The 16,148-nt window shown below is 43.5% G+C and overlaps 1 protein-coding gene across 1 annotated transcript in view; it reads right to left on the minus strand.

Annotated features, from left to right (window-relative positions):
- The window catches only part of LOC138750839 (receptor-type tyrosine-protein phosphatase H-like), a 132,441-nt gene that overhangs the window by 72,655 nt on the left and 43,638 nt on the right, over positions 1-16,148 (minus strand). Inside the window, exons 5-6 of the mRNA XM_069912976.1 lie at positions 12,523-12,801; positions 2,821-3,099 (exon numbers count right to left, since the gene is read on the minus strand). Of these exons, the coding sequence (XP_069769077.1) occupies positions 2,821-3,099; positions 12,523-12,801 (558 nt within the window). The remainder of the gene's footprint in view (positions 1-2,820; positions 3,100-12,522; positions 12,802-16,148) is intronic.

Here is a 16,148-nt window from a genome sequence, read left to right on the forward strand (position 1 = left end):
TTTATGTCTACCCGAATAATATGAATATTCCTTCTCCTTTGGGTGTTGTCTCCTCCGTATATCCAAAAGTTGCATTTCCTGCATCAATTTAACCATAAATTTGGCTACTTTGTTCTTTCTGCTAGTCTTTTGTCCAGTTTTATCCATCTTTGAGTCCAAATTAAGGTTAAAGCCCCCTCCTATCAATATATTCACCCGCGTATCTGCAATCTTCAAAAAGATATTTTGCATAAATTTTTGATCTTCTTCATTAGGTGCATATACATTGAGCAAATTCCAAAATTCTGAATATATCTGACACTTTATCATTACATACCTCCCTGCTGGATCTATTATTTCCTCCTCTATTTTGATTGGTACATTTTTATTGATTAATATAGCTACTCCTCTGGCTTTTGAATTATATGATGCTGCTGTTACATGTCCTATCCAATCTCTCCTTAATTTCTTGTGTTCCACTTTAGTTAGATGTATTTCTTGCACAAATGCCATATCAATTTTGCCTTTCTTCAGTAAATTTACCAGCCTCTTCCTTTTGATTTGGTTATATATTCCATTAATATTTAAAGTCATATAGTTCAACATGGTCATTTCATACTTTGTTTACCTTTCCTTTCCACTTCCTCATCACCACCTTCCCTTCTTATCCATTTCTGCTTTCTTTTTTTGAACACACTGTAAGACAACACTTCTAAAACATAAAATATTTCCACTATTCCCACATCTAAAATTCCCTTAACCCCAAAAGTCCCCCCCCCCCCCACTCTCTGAGTTGCCCTTTGTCCCTTGTCGGGCAACCACATCTCTCCTCTCCATTTGGATTGCGAACCCTCTCGCAAGTGTCAACTGATTTTGCAGTGACTGTTATTTTCCCCCACCCAGCCCCCTCCAGAAAAGACTTTTATCTTCACATATAACAAAGCTCACTCTTTTAATTCCCCCCTTACTTCCTTTCTTCCCTTTCTTCCCCTTCTTAGTTCTTACTTATATTTTTCTTCTTTATATGAAGTTTGTCGTCATTCTTGTTCTTATTACATGTCTTCATCTCCCTGTCTGTTTTGCAGGTGTTCTGCAAATTTTTGTGCTTTCTCCGGATCCGAGAACAGTCTGCTTTGCTGCCCCGGGCTAACTATTTCAAGCACCGCTGGATATCTTAACATAAATTTATAGGCTTTTTTCCATAGGATCAATTTTGCTGCATTAAACTCCTTCCTCTTCTTCAGGAGCTCAAAACTTATGTCTGGGAAGAAAAAAATTTTTTGACCTTTGTATTCCAGTGGCTTTTTGTTTTATCTTATTTTTTTCATTGCCTTCTCCAATATATTTTCTCTTGTCGTATATCTCAGGAATTTTACTAGAATGGATTTTGGTTTTTGTTGTGGTTTCGGGGCTAATGTTCTGTGTGTCCTTTCTATTTCCATTCCTTCCTGTAGTTCTGGTCTTCGTAGGACCCTGGGGATCCATTCTTTTATAAATTCTTTCATATCTTTGCCTTCTTCATCTTCCTTAAGGCCCACTATCTTTATATTGTTTCTTCTATTATAATTTTCCATTATATCTATCTTCTGAGCTAATAACTCCTGTGTTTCTTTAACTTTTTTATCAGATTCTTCTAATTTCCTTTTAAGTCATCTACTTCCAATTCTATGGCTGTTTCTCATTCTTCCACCTTGTCTACTCTTTTCCCTATTTCTGACATGACCATCTCTAATCTACTCACTTTTTCTTCTGTACCTTTTATTCTTCTTTTTATTTCATTAAATTCTCATGTCAGCCATTCTTTTACTGCTTCCATATATTCTTCAAAAAGTTTCCTATCTATGTACAGTCCATTCCCTTTATCTTCTATTTCTCTGTGCTGAGCTTGATGTTCTCCCTCCTCTTCCCCGGAGTCCACTCCAGGACCTGTGTCGTCTACCTCTGTCTCCTGACTTTTTTGATGGGCTGTTTATCTCAGTTTGCTGGGTATTTTTTTATTAATGGTGTCTTGATGTTGGTCCTCTTCCTCTGGGCTGGTCATCTGTTGAGTCTCTGATTTCCTTTTTTCATTCTCCTCCCTCTCGTTCCCATTATTTTCTGCATCTTCCCGCTGGGAGCCCTGTTGTCGGGTCTTACTCAGCTGTTCAAGCTGTAGAGATCCACTCCAAAGCTGGTCCCCCCTCCCATCGGTGTTGTCTTTGTCGTGCGCATCACGCACCTCTGTTTGGCTCCGTGAGCCATCCTTGTAGTCCTGCGCTCGGTGGGTTGCGACCCTTCCGGGTTTCCACTAACCTCAGGGCTCCTCTCTCCACAGCGGGTCCCTACTTCTTTGTACATGTCATGCCTTCACCTTTCTCTTCCAACATCTTTCCTTTTTCTTTTCTTCCCGTTGTTTTTGGCTTTTCTTTCTTTGATGCCATTTTCTCCACACCTTTATTTTTTATTTGTTGTGGTTTGTGTGTCTGTGGCTTTGCTTTTTCTTTACTTTTTTCCTTCTTTTCTGGAGAGGGCTGGTATTCTCCTACCGGCCACTACACCATGACGTGACTCCTCCAGAGAAGTCGATATTAATGCCGTCTTGTTGGAGAGGGCCCAGACGGAAATGCTCTTTTCTGTTTGGTTTGTCACATGGTATTGAGGCATTGCTACTTTCATAGGTGTGTTGTGACAGATGGAAATCTTCAAAGTAGAACTGCATGCAAACAAATGGTCAATCTACGATAACTCCATAAATCCACCCTGCCTCGTTATCATTTATTATAATTCTCTTTCAATCCCCCCCCTCCCCCCAGTGTTCTCTTGCACAGTCTTTGAACTCCACCTTCTTCAGAAGTTACTCACTTGTGGTGTTTGTGACCTCCTCGGGAGTGCTCAGGGTACTCTCAGGAGTGACCGACTCTACCGACAGCTTGTATTGTATCCCAGGATCCAGGTTTGTCACCGTGAATGCCGTCACGTCCTGACTGGTGTAGTTGGTTCTGTTGATTCCTCCAGCAACACTGGCAACTGTAATTCTGTATTTGTAGTCAGAGGCTCGTGAATCTGTTGGCGCTGTCCATTTTATCTGTATTGAATTTGCAGTCCTGTTCACCACGAACAGACGAGAAACTGGTGATGGATCTGTAAAATGGAAGGGAGAAGAAGCGTTAATTGGTGTGAGTCACTCTCCCTCCTGAGTTCTCTGTGTGGTGTATTTATCTTGTGATGTGGCTGCTGTACCCTTATTAGTGTCTCTCGTCAGCCATAGAGAGGGTTAAACACATAGATTTTCTATGGGAAGTATCTGACAGCAACTCACAGAAATATTCATGTTTATGAAAAGTGCAGTTCTGTTGTAAATGCTATTTATCAGAGCAGTCGTTAAACATTGCACTGAATGCTATGTGATATGATGATTTTTGCAAGACCTCACGAGTTGCACACACCTCAACAAGGCATCTCTATGCTTGCACTCAAACCCCCTTCCAATAGCAGCCAATACATTGTTTGCTCTCCAAATTACTGTTGAATCACTAAGATCTTCAGTCATTCACTTAGATTAACATTCAAACTTTTGGGGCACCCACCACATTAAATCTCTCAGAAAACTTTTCTAAATCAATTTACAGAGGTACCAACTGGAAAGAATGCAATACTGGATCTCCTATTAGGGAACGTGATGGGTCAGGTGACAGAAGTAGGTGTAGGGGATCATTTTGGGTCCAGTGACCATAATGTCATTAGTTTCAAGTTAATTATGGAGAAGGATGGGTCTGGGCTTCAGGTTGAGATTCTAAATTGGAGAAAGGCCAATTCTGAGGAAATGAGAAAGGATCTAGAATACATGGAGTGGGATAAGTCGTTTTCAGGCAAGGATGTGTCTGGTAAGTGGAGAACCTTCAAGGGTGAAATTTTGAACGTACAGATTTTGTATGTTCCTATCAGGATTAAAGGCAATGTTAACAGGCATAGGGAACCTTAGTTTTCGAGGGATATGGGATCTGGTTCGGAAGAAGATGTCTATAGCAGGTATAGACAACATGGAGCAAATGGGGCACTTGTCTATAAAAAATGCAAGAATAATGTCAAGAATGAAATCAGGAAGGCTAATAGATCTAAAGGTTTGCTTCGGCAGATAATGTGAAGGAAAGTCCTTAGAGTTTCTACAGGTATATTAAGAGCAAAAGGATAGAAAGGGACAAAATTGGTCCTCTTGAAGATCAGAGCGGTCGGCTTTGAATGAAGCCAAAAGAGATGGGGAAAGATCTTAAATTTCTTTCCCCATTAGTATTCACTCAGGAAGCTAGCACAGATTCAAGGGAAGTAAGGAAAAGCGGGGAGGTCATGGAACCTATGCAAATTAAAGAAGAGGAGGAGCTTGCTGTCTTAAAGCAAATAATGGTAGATAAATCCACAGGGCCTGACAAGATATTCCCTCGGACCTTAAGGGAGATGAGTGTAAAAATTGCAAAGGCTCTGGCAGAAATATTTAAAATGTCCTTAGCCACAGGTGCAGTGCCAGAGGATTGGAGGGTAGTTTACGTTGCTCCTTTGTTTAAAAAAAAGGCTCCAAAAGTAACCTTGAAAAATGATAGGCCAATGAGCCTGATGTCAGTAGTAGGTAAATTAGTGGAAGTTGTTCTAAGAGATCGCATGTACAATTATTTGGGTCACCATGGACTAATTCGGGATAGTCAACATGGCTTTGTGCATGGTCGGTCATGTTTAACCAATCTTATAGAGGAAACTGGATGAAGGCTGTGGATGCTGTCTACATAGACTTTAGTAAGGCTTTTGACAAGGTCCCATGTGGGAGGTTAGTCTCAGGATGGTTCAAACGCTCAGTATTCATGGTGAAGTAGTAAACTAGATCCGACAATGGCTGGATGGGAGAAGCCAAAGAGTAGTGGTGGATGATAGTTTCTAGGACTGGAGACCTGTGATTAGTGGTGTGCCTCAGGGATCGGTGATTGTTGTTTGTCATCTAGATCAATGATGAAAGTGTGGTAAAATGGATTAGCAAGATTCCAGATGCTGATTGGAGGTGTTGTGGACAGCGAAGACTGTTTTCAAAGCTTGCAGAGAGATCAAGATCAGCTGGGGAAAAAAAGGGGTGAAAAATACAAGATGGAATTCAATGCAGACAAATGGAAGGACAAACCAAGAGAGGACATGGACGGTAAATTGTCGGGCACTGAGGATTGTGATAGAACAGAGGGATCTGGGAATACAGATACATAATTCCCTAGAAGTAGTATCACAGGTGGATAGGATTGTAAAGAGAGGTTTTGGCATCTTGGCCTTCATAAATCAGAGTATTGGAGTTGAGATATTATGGTAAAGTTGTACAAGATAGTGGTGAGGCCAAATTTGGAGAAATATGTGCAATTTTTGTCACCCAACTACAGGAAGGATATCAATAAGATACAGTGCAAAGAAAATTTACTAGAATGTTGCCTGGACTTCAGGAGCCGAGTTACAGGAAAATGTTAAACAGGTTAGGAGTTTATTCCCTGGAGAGTAGAATATGAGGGGAGATTTGATAGAGGGATTTAAAATTACGAGGGGGATAGACAGAATAAATGTAGGTTTTTCCACTGAGGGTAGGTGAGATTCAAACCAGAGGATGTGCGTGAAGAGTGAAAGGGGAACATTTTAGGGGGAAACATGGGAGAACCGTACATAGTGTGGAATGAGCTGCTGGTTAAAGTGGTGAATGCAGGCATTGAAGAACAATTCGGACAGGTGCATGGATGGGAGGGGTATGGAGGGCTATGGACTGGGTGCAGCTCCGTGGGACTAGGCAGAAAAATGATTCAGCCCAGACGAGAAGGGGCCTTTTTCTGTGCTTTCATGTTCTTGGGTTCTACCAATCTGAGCAACTCAAACCTGTCTATATTGGAGAGTTCTGCACTGGGAAGAGCAAAAGAGAAGTACACCAGGAGAACGCTCATCTGCCATTAAAACCAAGTTAGTGGTCCAACTCTGGTTCAGTGAGGAGAGCTGCACTGCATGCTGGGAGAAGCACCAGGCATCATCCATTTTGAAAAGTGTAAAGACCAGAAACATTAATTTTAATGTATTTTATTTTGGCATTGCCTGTACTACTATCAATGAAATGGTTGGGCTCATAACAGAGAGAGCAAGGGTATCTAAGTGTGCTGATGGCACTAAATTGAGTGGAAAAGCAAACTGTACAGAAGATCTGGAGACTCTGCAAAGAGACAAAAAATAGTTAATTAAATGGGAAAGTGTCTGGCAGATGGAGTACCATGTTGGTAAATGTGAGGTTACCTACTTTGGAAGGGAAAAAAAGATCAGCTTATTATGTTAAATCGCAAGCGATTGCAGCACGCTGCCGTGCTGAAGGACTTGGGAGGGCTTGTGCCTGAATCGCAAAAGCTTGGTTTGCAGGTGCAGCTGGCTGTCAAGAAGGCAAATGGAATGTTGGCCTTCACTACTGGAGGGAATGAATTTAAGAGCAAGGAAGTTATGCTGCAACTGTACAAGGTCCTGGTGAGGCCACTTCTAGAGAACTGTGTACATTTCTAGTCTCCTTACTTGAGGAAGAATGTACTGGCTTTGAAGGTGGTGCAGAGGAGGTTCACCAGGTTGATTCCAGAGATGAGGGAGTTGGCCTATGAGGAGAGGTGGAGTCAACTGGGACCGTATTCACTGAAATTTAAAAGAATGAGAGGGGACCTAATAGAAACATAAAATTATGAAAGGCAGAGATGTGATAGAGGTAGGTAATTTGTTAACATTGGAGACTGGAACTAGGGGACATCGCCTCAGGATTCAGGGTAGTAGATTTAGGACGGAGATGAGAAGGAACTGCTTTTCCCAGAGGCTGGTGAATCTGTGGAACTTTCTGCCCAATGAAGCAGTAGAGGTGACTTCAGAAAATATATTTAAGACAGGGTTGGATAGATTTTTCCATCGTAGGGGAATTAAGGGATTATAGGGATGTCAGGTAGGGGGAGATGAGCCTATCATCAGATAGCCATGATCTCATTGAATGGTGGAGCAGGCTCGATGGGTCGGAGAGCAGGCTCGATGGGTCGGAGAGCAGGCTCGATGGGTCGGAGAGCAGGCTCGATGGGTCGGAGAGCAGGCTCGATGGGTCGGAGAGCAGGCTCGATGGGTCGGAGAGCAGGCTCGATGGGTCGGAGAGCAGGCTCGATGGGTCGGAGAGCAGGCTCGATGGGTCGGAGAGCAGGCTCGATGGGTCGGAGAGCAGGCTCGATGGGTCGGAGAGCAGGCTCGATGGGTCGGAGAGCAGGCTCGATGGGTCGGAGAGCAGGCTCGATGGGTCGGAGAGCAGGCTCGATGGGTCGGAGAGCAGGCTCGATGGGTCGGAGAGCAGGCTCGATGGGTCGGAGAGCAGGCTCGATGGGTCGGAGAGCAGGCTCGATGGGTCGGAGAGCAGGCTCGATGGGTCGGAGAGCAGGCTCGATGGGTCGGAGAGCAGGCTCGATGGGTCGGAGAGCAGGCTCGATGGGTCGGAGAGCAGGCTCGATGGGTCGGAGAGCAGGCTCGATGGGTCGGAGAGCAGGCTCGATGGGTCGGAGAGCAGGCTCGATGGGTCGGAGAGCAGGCTCGATGGGTCGGAGAGCAGGCTCGATGGGTCGGAGAGCAGGCTCGATGGGTCGGAGAGCAGGCTCGATGGGTCGGAGAGCAGGCTCGATGGGTCGGAGAGCAGGCTCGATGGGTCGGAGAGCAGGCTCGATGGGTCGGAGAGCAGGCTCGATGGGTCGGAGAGCAGGCTCGATGGGTCGGAGAGCAGGCTCGATGGGTCGGAGAGCCGACTCCTGCTCCAATAAATATTGTGGGCAGCCTATTTGAGATCCTGTTCAGTCTTCCCTCTGACTGCTTTCAACAGTCTGAGCCAATCGTCCTGGGTAATCAAAAAGCTGGTTTCACGTTCATGATTTGGAAAACTTTCAGCGTGCAGAAGTGTTGGTTATTCAGTCCAAAACTTTTTTTTAAATTCTGGTCATGGCTTTTTTTTTTAATATAAACTTCCCACATTGAATCTGACCTTGAAATCTTGTGCTTCTATGTTCATAATGACCAGAGACATCCATCAAGTGAAAAGAAGACAAGGTTTAATTAGTGTGAAACAACGACTAGCAGTGCAGAATGCGAGACGACAAACTCCGTTATTGATTCAGAATAGTAGAGTTTTCTTTTACCCTGATTTGAGTCAAGAGGTCATTCAACATCGACGTCGATTTGATCCAGTTAAAGAAGTTTTGTGGCGTAAAGGTTATAAGTCTACTTTTCGCTACCCTGCAGTGTTGAAGGTGTTTTACGGAGACTATCAATTTCGGTTTTTTGAAAATGATCGTGAAGCAATGATTTTTGCTGATTCATTGCCAGATATAAGAGGACAAAGACGTAGTCCACCATTGTCTCCTAAAGAAAAATCTGGTTGTTCTGGAAACGGAAGAAATGGTAGAAATGGGAAAAACGGGATTGGAAAGAGTCCAACTTCTTCTGAAATGGGATCTTCGAGATTGGAATCTCTTGGATGAAAAGAAGAATTTTTTTTTCTTACTCTTTTTTTGTTATTATGATATTTTGATGTTATTGATTGGCTGGGGAGGGAGAGATTTGCTCTAAGTTCTTTACTAGTCATCAGCCACTGGTGGGTGACCCACACCCAATTTTTCTTTAGGGGTTACTACCTTTTAGTAGATTTTTTTGGGGTGGGGGGGCATTTTCTTTTTTTTCTTTTTTTTTTTATTTTCATTTTAGTTAATTTTTAATTTGTGATTTTTTTTCCTATTGGAGGGCCTATATACGTTGATTTGAGTTTTCATGCTTGGGTGTTCCAGCAGCGTGGAGGATTATGGGTAAGGAAGACATCCATTGCACGCAAGCGCTGATGTCATTTTCTACCCAGGCAGCCATGATTGACCAGCAGCAGCTCCACGGTGCGTGTACACGGGGAGAGAACCCACCTCCGAGGGGGCTTGCCTACCCATGCAGGATTTTTTTTTTTAATTATACCCACCATTTTGGCTGTAAATGGGTAGAAAACCTGCAAAATGGCAGGTTACAATCCAATTTGTAAACCCTTAATGTGAGGATCTGTCACTCTTGTGTGATCCAGTGGAATCAGAGTTCCCATCTAAGCTGAGCCCTGATTCTGTTACCTCATCAATGATCTTGGTTGGTCACTAAATTGCCATTGGCATCATCAAACACAAAGTTTCCAGAGTGCAAAATGATTTTGCCTTCATTTTAACGATATTCTCAGGCGCTGAAAACCATTGCTCATGGGAGTCTGGTTTTAAAATGCGAACCATTGATGCGTTAATTCATGCAGAAAAAGAGAGGAGGAAATCCTTTCTTTTTAAATTGAGAACAGTCAAATCTCTGCCTTGTGGAGACACACATTCAGTTAGGATTTAATCAATATCAGCCAGTTCAGGAAATGGACTTGCGATTGACTGATGCATCGGAGCAGTTACAGACTCGCCAGGAGTTACTCACTCGTGGAGCTTGTCACCTCCTTAGGAGAGCTGGTTGTGTTCTCAGGAGTAACCGACTCCACCAACAGCTTATATTGATCCCCGGGATCCAGTCCCATCACATTGAATGCTGTCATGTTTGGACTTGTGGACTGGATCCAAGTGGCACTGCTTGGTAACCCTGGTGACATTAATTCTATAGGTATACTTGGAGGCTCTCAAATCATTTGGAGCCGTCCACTCAATTCTTATTGAATTTGTCGTCCTGTAAACCTCAGTCAATCTAGTGACTGGAGATGGATCTGTCAAGAGAAAGGCCAAAGGTAGGGTTAATCGGTGGGAGACGCCTCCATCCTGAGTGTTCTTGGCCTGTGAGTCCAGCTCGAATTATGCACTTTGGTGCTGTGTGTGGATTGTCAGAGACCCAGACCATCAACCGACTCCATCTGACGTAAACGATTAAACACAGGGTCTGTCACGTGGCAAAGAAATGTGAATGTGCAGATAATCTGATGCTTTCTGTTAATGGTGGAGCCTTTAACCATAACACCAGATGTTGAATAAGACAATGATCTAACCCGTCCATCTCAGTGTCATTTTTTAAAATTTTTGCCAACGTGCCAACGTAATAATCTTTACCCAAATTTCATTCTTGCAAAGCTTTATTCTTTTTACACCATGGAGCTCAATCCCAGACCCAAAAGATATCATTGCTCCATTCACCTGAAATCTACAGTTACCACAATTTCAATGCCAGTTTATAAAGTGGATAAAATAGACGGGTGGCTTAATAAAACATCATCCCACCCTCCCAATACTCATTGTGAGGAACTGACACACTCATGTGACCCAATAGAATATGAGTTCCCATTCAATCTGCTCCCTCACAGCCATTGCCTCATCATTAATCTTGGTTGGTCACTGAATGATCATTGGAATTGTCACACACCAAGGTGAAGTGCTTGATACTTCAGCCTTAATTTAAAGATTTTGATAGGCCCTCTTTGATAGAAACGTTGCACACGGCAATCTGGCCTTGAAATGTGATCCGTTTGTGTTTATCATTCATGCAGAAAAGGCCGAAGGGAGGGTTAATCGGTGGGAGACACTTCCATCCTGCGTGTTCTTGGCTGGTGAGTCCAGATCAAATTGTGCACTTTGGTGCAGCATGTGGATTGTCAATCTGATGTAAATGATTAATAACCACATGGAGTCTGTCAGCTGAAAAACTGACAGGTACACATTAATAGCGTAGACTTTAACAACATTCACTGGACCTTGAATAAGGTGATTGTATTCTGGGATCTAACCCAGCTTGCAGAGGGACCTGGGGGTTATGGTACAGAGATTACTGAAGGTAGATTCCCATGTAGACAGGATGGTTAAGAAGGCATATGGTATGCTGGCCTTCATAATTCATAGTATGGAGTATAGGAGCTGGAAAATGATGCTGCAGCTGTTTAAGGCATTGGTGAGGCCCGGTTTGGAGTACTGTGCTCAGTTCCGGTCTCCAAATTATTGAAAAGATATAGATAAGGCAGAGAGGGTGCAGAGAGGGTTTACAAGGATGTTGCCTGGCTTACAGCATCTGGATTACAGGGAGAGATTAAGGAGACTGGGACTTTATTCATTGGAACGTAGAAGACTGAGAGGGGACTTGATAGAGGTATTTAAAATTATGAAAGGAATAGATAGACTAGACATAAACAGTCTCTTTCCCTTGAGGGCAGGGGAGGTTGGAACAAGAGGGCATGAGTTAAGGGTAAGGGGGGCAAAACTTTAGGAGAAATATTAGAGGATGCTTTTTCTCTCAGCGAGTGGTGGCAAAATAGAATGATCTTCCAGATGAGATAGTTGTGGCAGGGCCCCTTCTGTCATTTAAAAGATGAGTACACGGAGATAAGGGGGTTGGAGGGTTATGGGTGAAGAGCGGGAGGGTTGAGCTAGTGGAGTTGTTCTGGTGAACCGGTGCGGACTCAAAGGGCCGACATGGCCTGTTTCTGCGCCGTAAACGGTTATATAGTTATTGTACAGTGTTTTCAGAAACATTTATTTTAATTTCTTTTGCCAATTATGCTACTTGGTCTGACTCTGGGCCATGATATTTGGCCTAAGTTCACTTCTGAAAAGCTTGGTTTAATGATCAGCTTAATCTCAGATGCCCAAAAACATCATCGCTCCGTTCAACCAGAAATGGCATTCATAGGAAATGAAACGCCAGATTCTGCATTGGCTGAGATAGACGGGTGGCTTTCTAAAACATCACCCCACCCTTCCCAATACTCATACGAGGAGCCGTTACCCTCGTGTGACCCAATAGAATCAGAGTTCCCATCCAATCTGCCCCCTGATTCCGTTGCCTTTTCAATTAACCTCGTTGGTCACTAAGTTGCCATTGGAATAATCGTACAAAAAACTTCCAGAGTGCAGAATAGTTGGTGATTTAGCCTTCACTTTAAAGCAGTGGTTCTCAACCTTTTCCTTTCCACTCATATCCCACTTTAATGAATCCCTATGCCATTGGTGCTCTGTGATTAGTAAGGGATTGCTTAAGGTGGGATGTGAGTGAGAAGGGAAGGTTGAGAATCACTGCTCTAGACCCAATTGTTACTGAAATAATTTGCTTGAGAAAAATTGTCATTGGCCCATTTCCTTTGGAGTTCTGAAACCATGCACATAACGAGTCAATGAGGGCTGATTAAAACAGGTTTTCAAACTTTTTCTTTCCACCCACATGCCATTTTAAGCGATCTCTTACTAATCACAGAGCATCGATGGCTTAGGGAATGTTTATAGTATATGAGTGGAAAGAAAAAGATTGAGAACCACTGCTTTAAAGATTTACTCAGACCCTCAAAACTATGGCACATAGGAATCTGGCCTTGAAATGTGAACTACAATGTGTTAATTCATGTAGTAAGTACAGGATGAAATCAGTTTTTTTTTTAAATCAAAACCATCAAACTACTGTCTGGCAAAGACATTTAATACAGACAGGAATTTATTAATTCCGGCCAGTTCAGGAACTGGACTTGTGATTTACTGACGCATCGGAGCAGTTACAGACTTGCCAGGTGTTACTCACTCGTGGTGCTTGTCACCTCCTTAGGGGAGCTGGTTGTGTTCTCAGGAGTGACCGACTCCACCGACAGCTTGTATCGATCCCCGGGATCCAGACCCGTCATGTTGAATGTTGTTGTGTTTGGACTTGTAGACTGGATCCAAGTGGCATTGTTGGTGAGCCCAGTGACAAGAATACTGTAGGTATACTCGAAGGCTCTCGAATCATTTGGAGCTGTCCACTCAATTCTTATTAAACTTGTCGTCCTGTAAACTTCAGTCAGTCCAGTGATCGGAGATGGATCTGTCAAGAGAAAGGCCAAAGGGAGGGTTAATCAGTGGGAGACATTCTCGGGCCATGAGTCCATCTGAAATTGTGTGCTGTGTGTGGATTATCACCGACCTTGCCTTTCAAGGACCAACTGACTCCATCTCATGTAAACCCTTACATGCACTGATAGAACGCTGTTTGGTTGGAGGATCCCAGTAACCATGGAGACTATAACAATATCAATAGACATTCAGTAGGGTATACGGGTCAGTAAAGATGTTTCTTCCTGAACACCTTTGGACACATTTTATGCACTTTCAGGTGCTGATCATGAAAAGCACCTTAAAAGTTTCCTATCTTTAACTTTTTTTAAAAAAAGATACAACTTATTTTTGTTATTTTCTATCACATTATTTTAAGTCTACTAGTTTATTGCCCACAGAGCAAACTGCTTTGTTCAGTCCAAGCAGGCCTGGGCATGCACTCAGTAAAGGTTCTATGCAAATGTTGTCTTCAGCTTGGGCATAATTGGCAAGGATAGATGCGGACAGGCTATAAAAGCAGCTCACATATACAGATGCTGCGCATTACATTAATATACAGATACTCCCTGACTTATGACTGAAGGGTTGGTTTTATGAATGGACGCAAGTCAGGATTTGCCCGTGCTTGTGGAGCAGTGACGTCTTAAAGCAATTTTTTTTTTAATTAAATATTTCTTTCATCATTTTTTTTGTTGTATTTGACAAACCATTACAGGGATATAAGACATACAAGAGCCAAAATATGTGTACTTACCTTGTTAGTCGGCATTCTGGGGTCCACAGGCTGGGCCCAGCCATCTTAATTCCTGTGCGTATACATGAGTCTTTGGTTGGCACATGCACAGTGGGTTCGCATATTGGAGTTTGGTTGGTGTATGTGCAAGAGTTAAGCACCATGATATTGAATTAGTGCCCTTAACTCTTGCGCGTGCGCCAACCGAACTCCAATACACGAATCCACCCACATGTGCCAACTGAACTCCAATACATGAATCCAACTGCATGCACCAACCGAACTCCAATACATGAACCTACAGCACATGCGCCAACCGAACACCAATATGCAAATCCAACCGCATGAACCAACCAAACTCCAATACACGAACCCACAGCGCATCCGCCAATCGAACTCCAATATGCGAATCCACCCACATGTGCCAACCGAACTCCAGTCCGCGAATCCACCCACATGCACCCACCGAACTCCAATATGCGAACCCACCGCACATGTGCCAACTGAACTCCAATACACTAACCCACTGCACATGCACCCACCAAACTCCATTATACGAATCTACTGCACATGCACCCACCAAAGACTCACACATGCGCATAGAAATCAAGAGGGCAGCACCCAGCCTCTGGACCCTGGGATGCCAACTAACAAGGTATGAGCACACATTTTGGCTCTTACATACCCTGTATCGCTGTGATAGTTTGTCAAATAAACCACATAAATTTTATATTTTTTCTTATATAATTTAAAAAATTCAGTCGTATAGGTAGATGGACATAAAGGTCCTAAGTCAAGGAGTACCCATAGATTCAACGCATGTTGATGCACATGTTCTTCACGCAATAGTATTTATTGCCTTCAGGAAGATTCAATGCAGCAGAAATTTCTCGTCAATGTGGAAACAGCTGCGATACATTCTGCAAAATTTGTGGTGAGTATACGCTTCTGACTCAAAGACACAGCATGACTGTCTTTATTTAGAAAAGCCAATGACTGAGCCAAACCCTGGGCTCCTCATGTTTGTTGTGCAACATGTGCAGTCAACTTGACAGCTTGGCCAAGAGGCCAAACCTGAAGAGGTTGGTTTTAATATTCACACTGTTGACGTGGGGAGAACAGAAGGATCACATGACGGACTGTTATTTCCGTCTGACTGATGTATCTGGGCTTCTCTGCTAAAAATAAGAAATCCATTGAATACCCCAATCTGCCTTCAGCCGTGAGAATAGTGGAGCATGACGACAGTCTGCCAGCTCCAAATCCACCAGAGACATGGAGCCCAGATGAAGAAGATGCGCAATGCGTGAACCAGTTGTGGGAAAATGACCATGATCCAGATGTTGAATCATCTGGTTATTTTCAACTGATAACGCAACTAGAATTCAATGACCTGGTCAAAAGCAAAACTACTAGGTTGAAGACTGCAAGGATGGGGTTTGCTGTCAAACCCAGGGATGAACATTTCTGTCTTTTGGAGCTGTCAAGAACACTTGACAAAGGTGGCACGGTTGGCATAGCTGTTAGGATTGAGTCCCGCGCTGTCTGTCGGGTGTTTGCTTGTTCTCCCCGTGTCTGCAGGGGATGTCCTTGGGGGCTCCCGCTTCCTCCCACCTTTCAGAAAAAAACATACCGGGGAGGGGTGTAGGTTAATGGGCTGTAAATTGGGCGGCACGGACTTTGGGCCAAAATGGCCTGTTACCGTGCAGTATGCCTACATTTAAAATTTAAATTTAAAATAAAATGTAAAATTCTTTACGTGGGTTGACAGGCTTGGTTTATGCACCGGAATGGTGTCATTTTATGGATTCAAAGTTAAGCCTAAAAGCTGACCTATTACACAATGGCACTATCCACCCTTCAGTACCCATTGGCTATGCAGTTCACTGCAAAGAAACCTATGATGACGTGGAACTGTTGCTGTACAAGTACAACTGGAACATCTGCGGTGATCAAAAAGTATTGGCACTGCCACTAGGAATGTAGCCTGGTTATAAGGAGTATTGTTGTTTCATTTGTGAATGGGATAGTCGTGCTAGAGCAGTGATTTTTTAAAAAACTTTTTCTTTCCACTCACATACCCCAATCTATGCCATAGGTGCTCTGTGATTAGTAAGGGATTGCTTAAGGTGGTACAGGTACACAATCCTTTATCCAGACATCTAAATTGCGGAAAGCTCCAAAATCCGGCAAGTGGGGAAGAGAGACAGCAGCACAAGTCGGGCGGGTGAGAGACTGGCAGCCCGAGTCGGGTGGGCGAGGTGGGGAGACCGGCACCGCGAGTCAGGCGGGCGAGGGGTGAGAAGACAGCAGCACGACTGGAAGGGGGTGGAGGTGGATATGGCAGCACAATTCAGATGGGCTTAAATCTGGCTTTCCGAAGTCAGGAAAGATATGAAATTCGGAACACATTGTCTCCCAAGGGTTCCGGATAAAAAATTGTGTACCTTGTATATGGGAGGAAAGGGAAGGTTGATAATCACTGGACTAGACCCAATAGTGACTGAAATATTTTGCTCTGGTCTCCGGAGGTAGAGCGTTCCTATGAAACTGCAGGCCGAAATGGCATAAAGCGAAGAACCAATTACCATTCTTTTATATGG

The sequence above is a fragment of the Narcine bancroftii genome, unplaced genomic scaffold (genome assembly GCF_036971445.1).
Source record: "Narcine bancroftii isolate sNarBan1 unplaced genomic scaffold, sNarBan1.hap1 Scaffold_282, whole genome shotgun sequence".
In the NCBI taxonomy this organism is placed as follows: Eukaryota; Metazoa; Chordata; class Chondrichthyes; order Torpediniformes; family Narcinidae; genus Narcine; species Narcine bancroftii.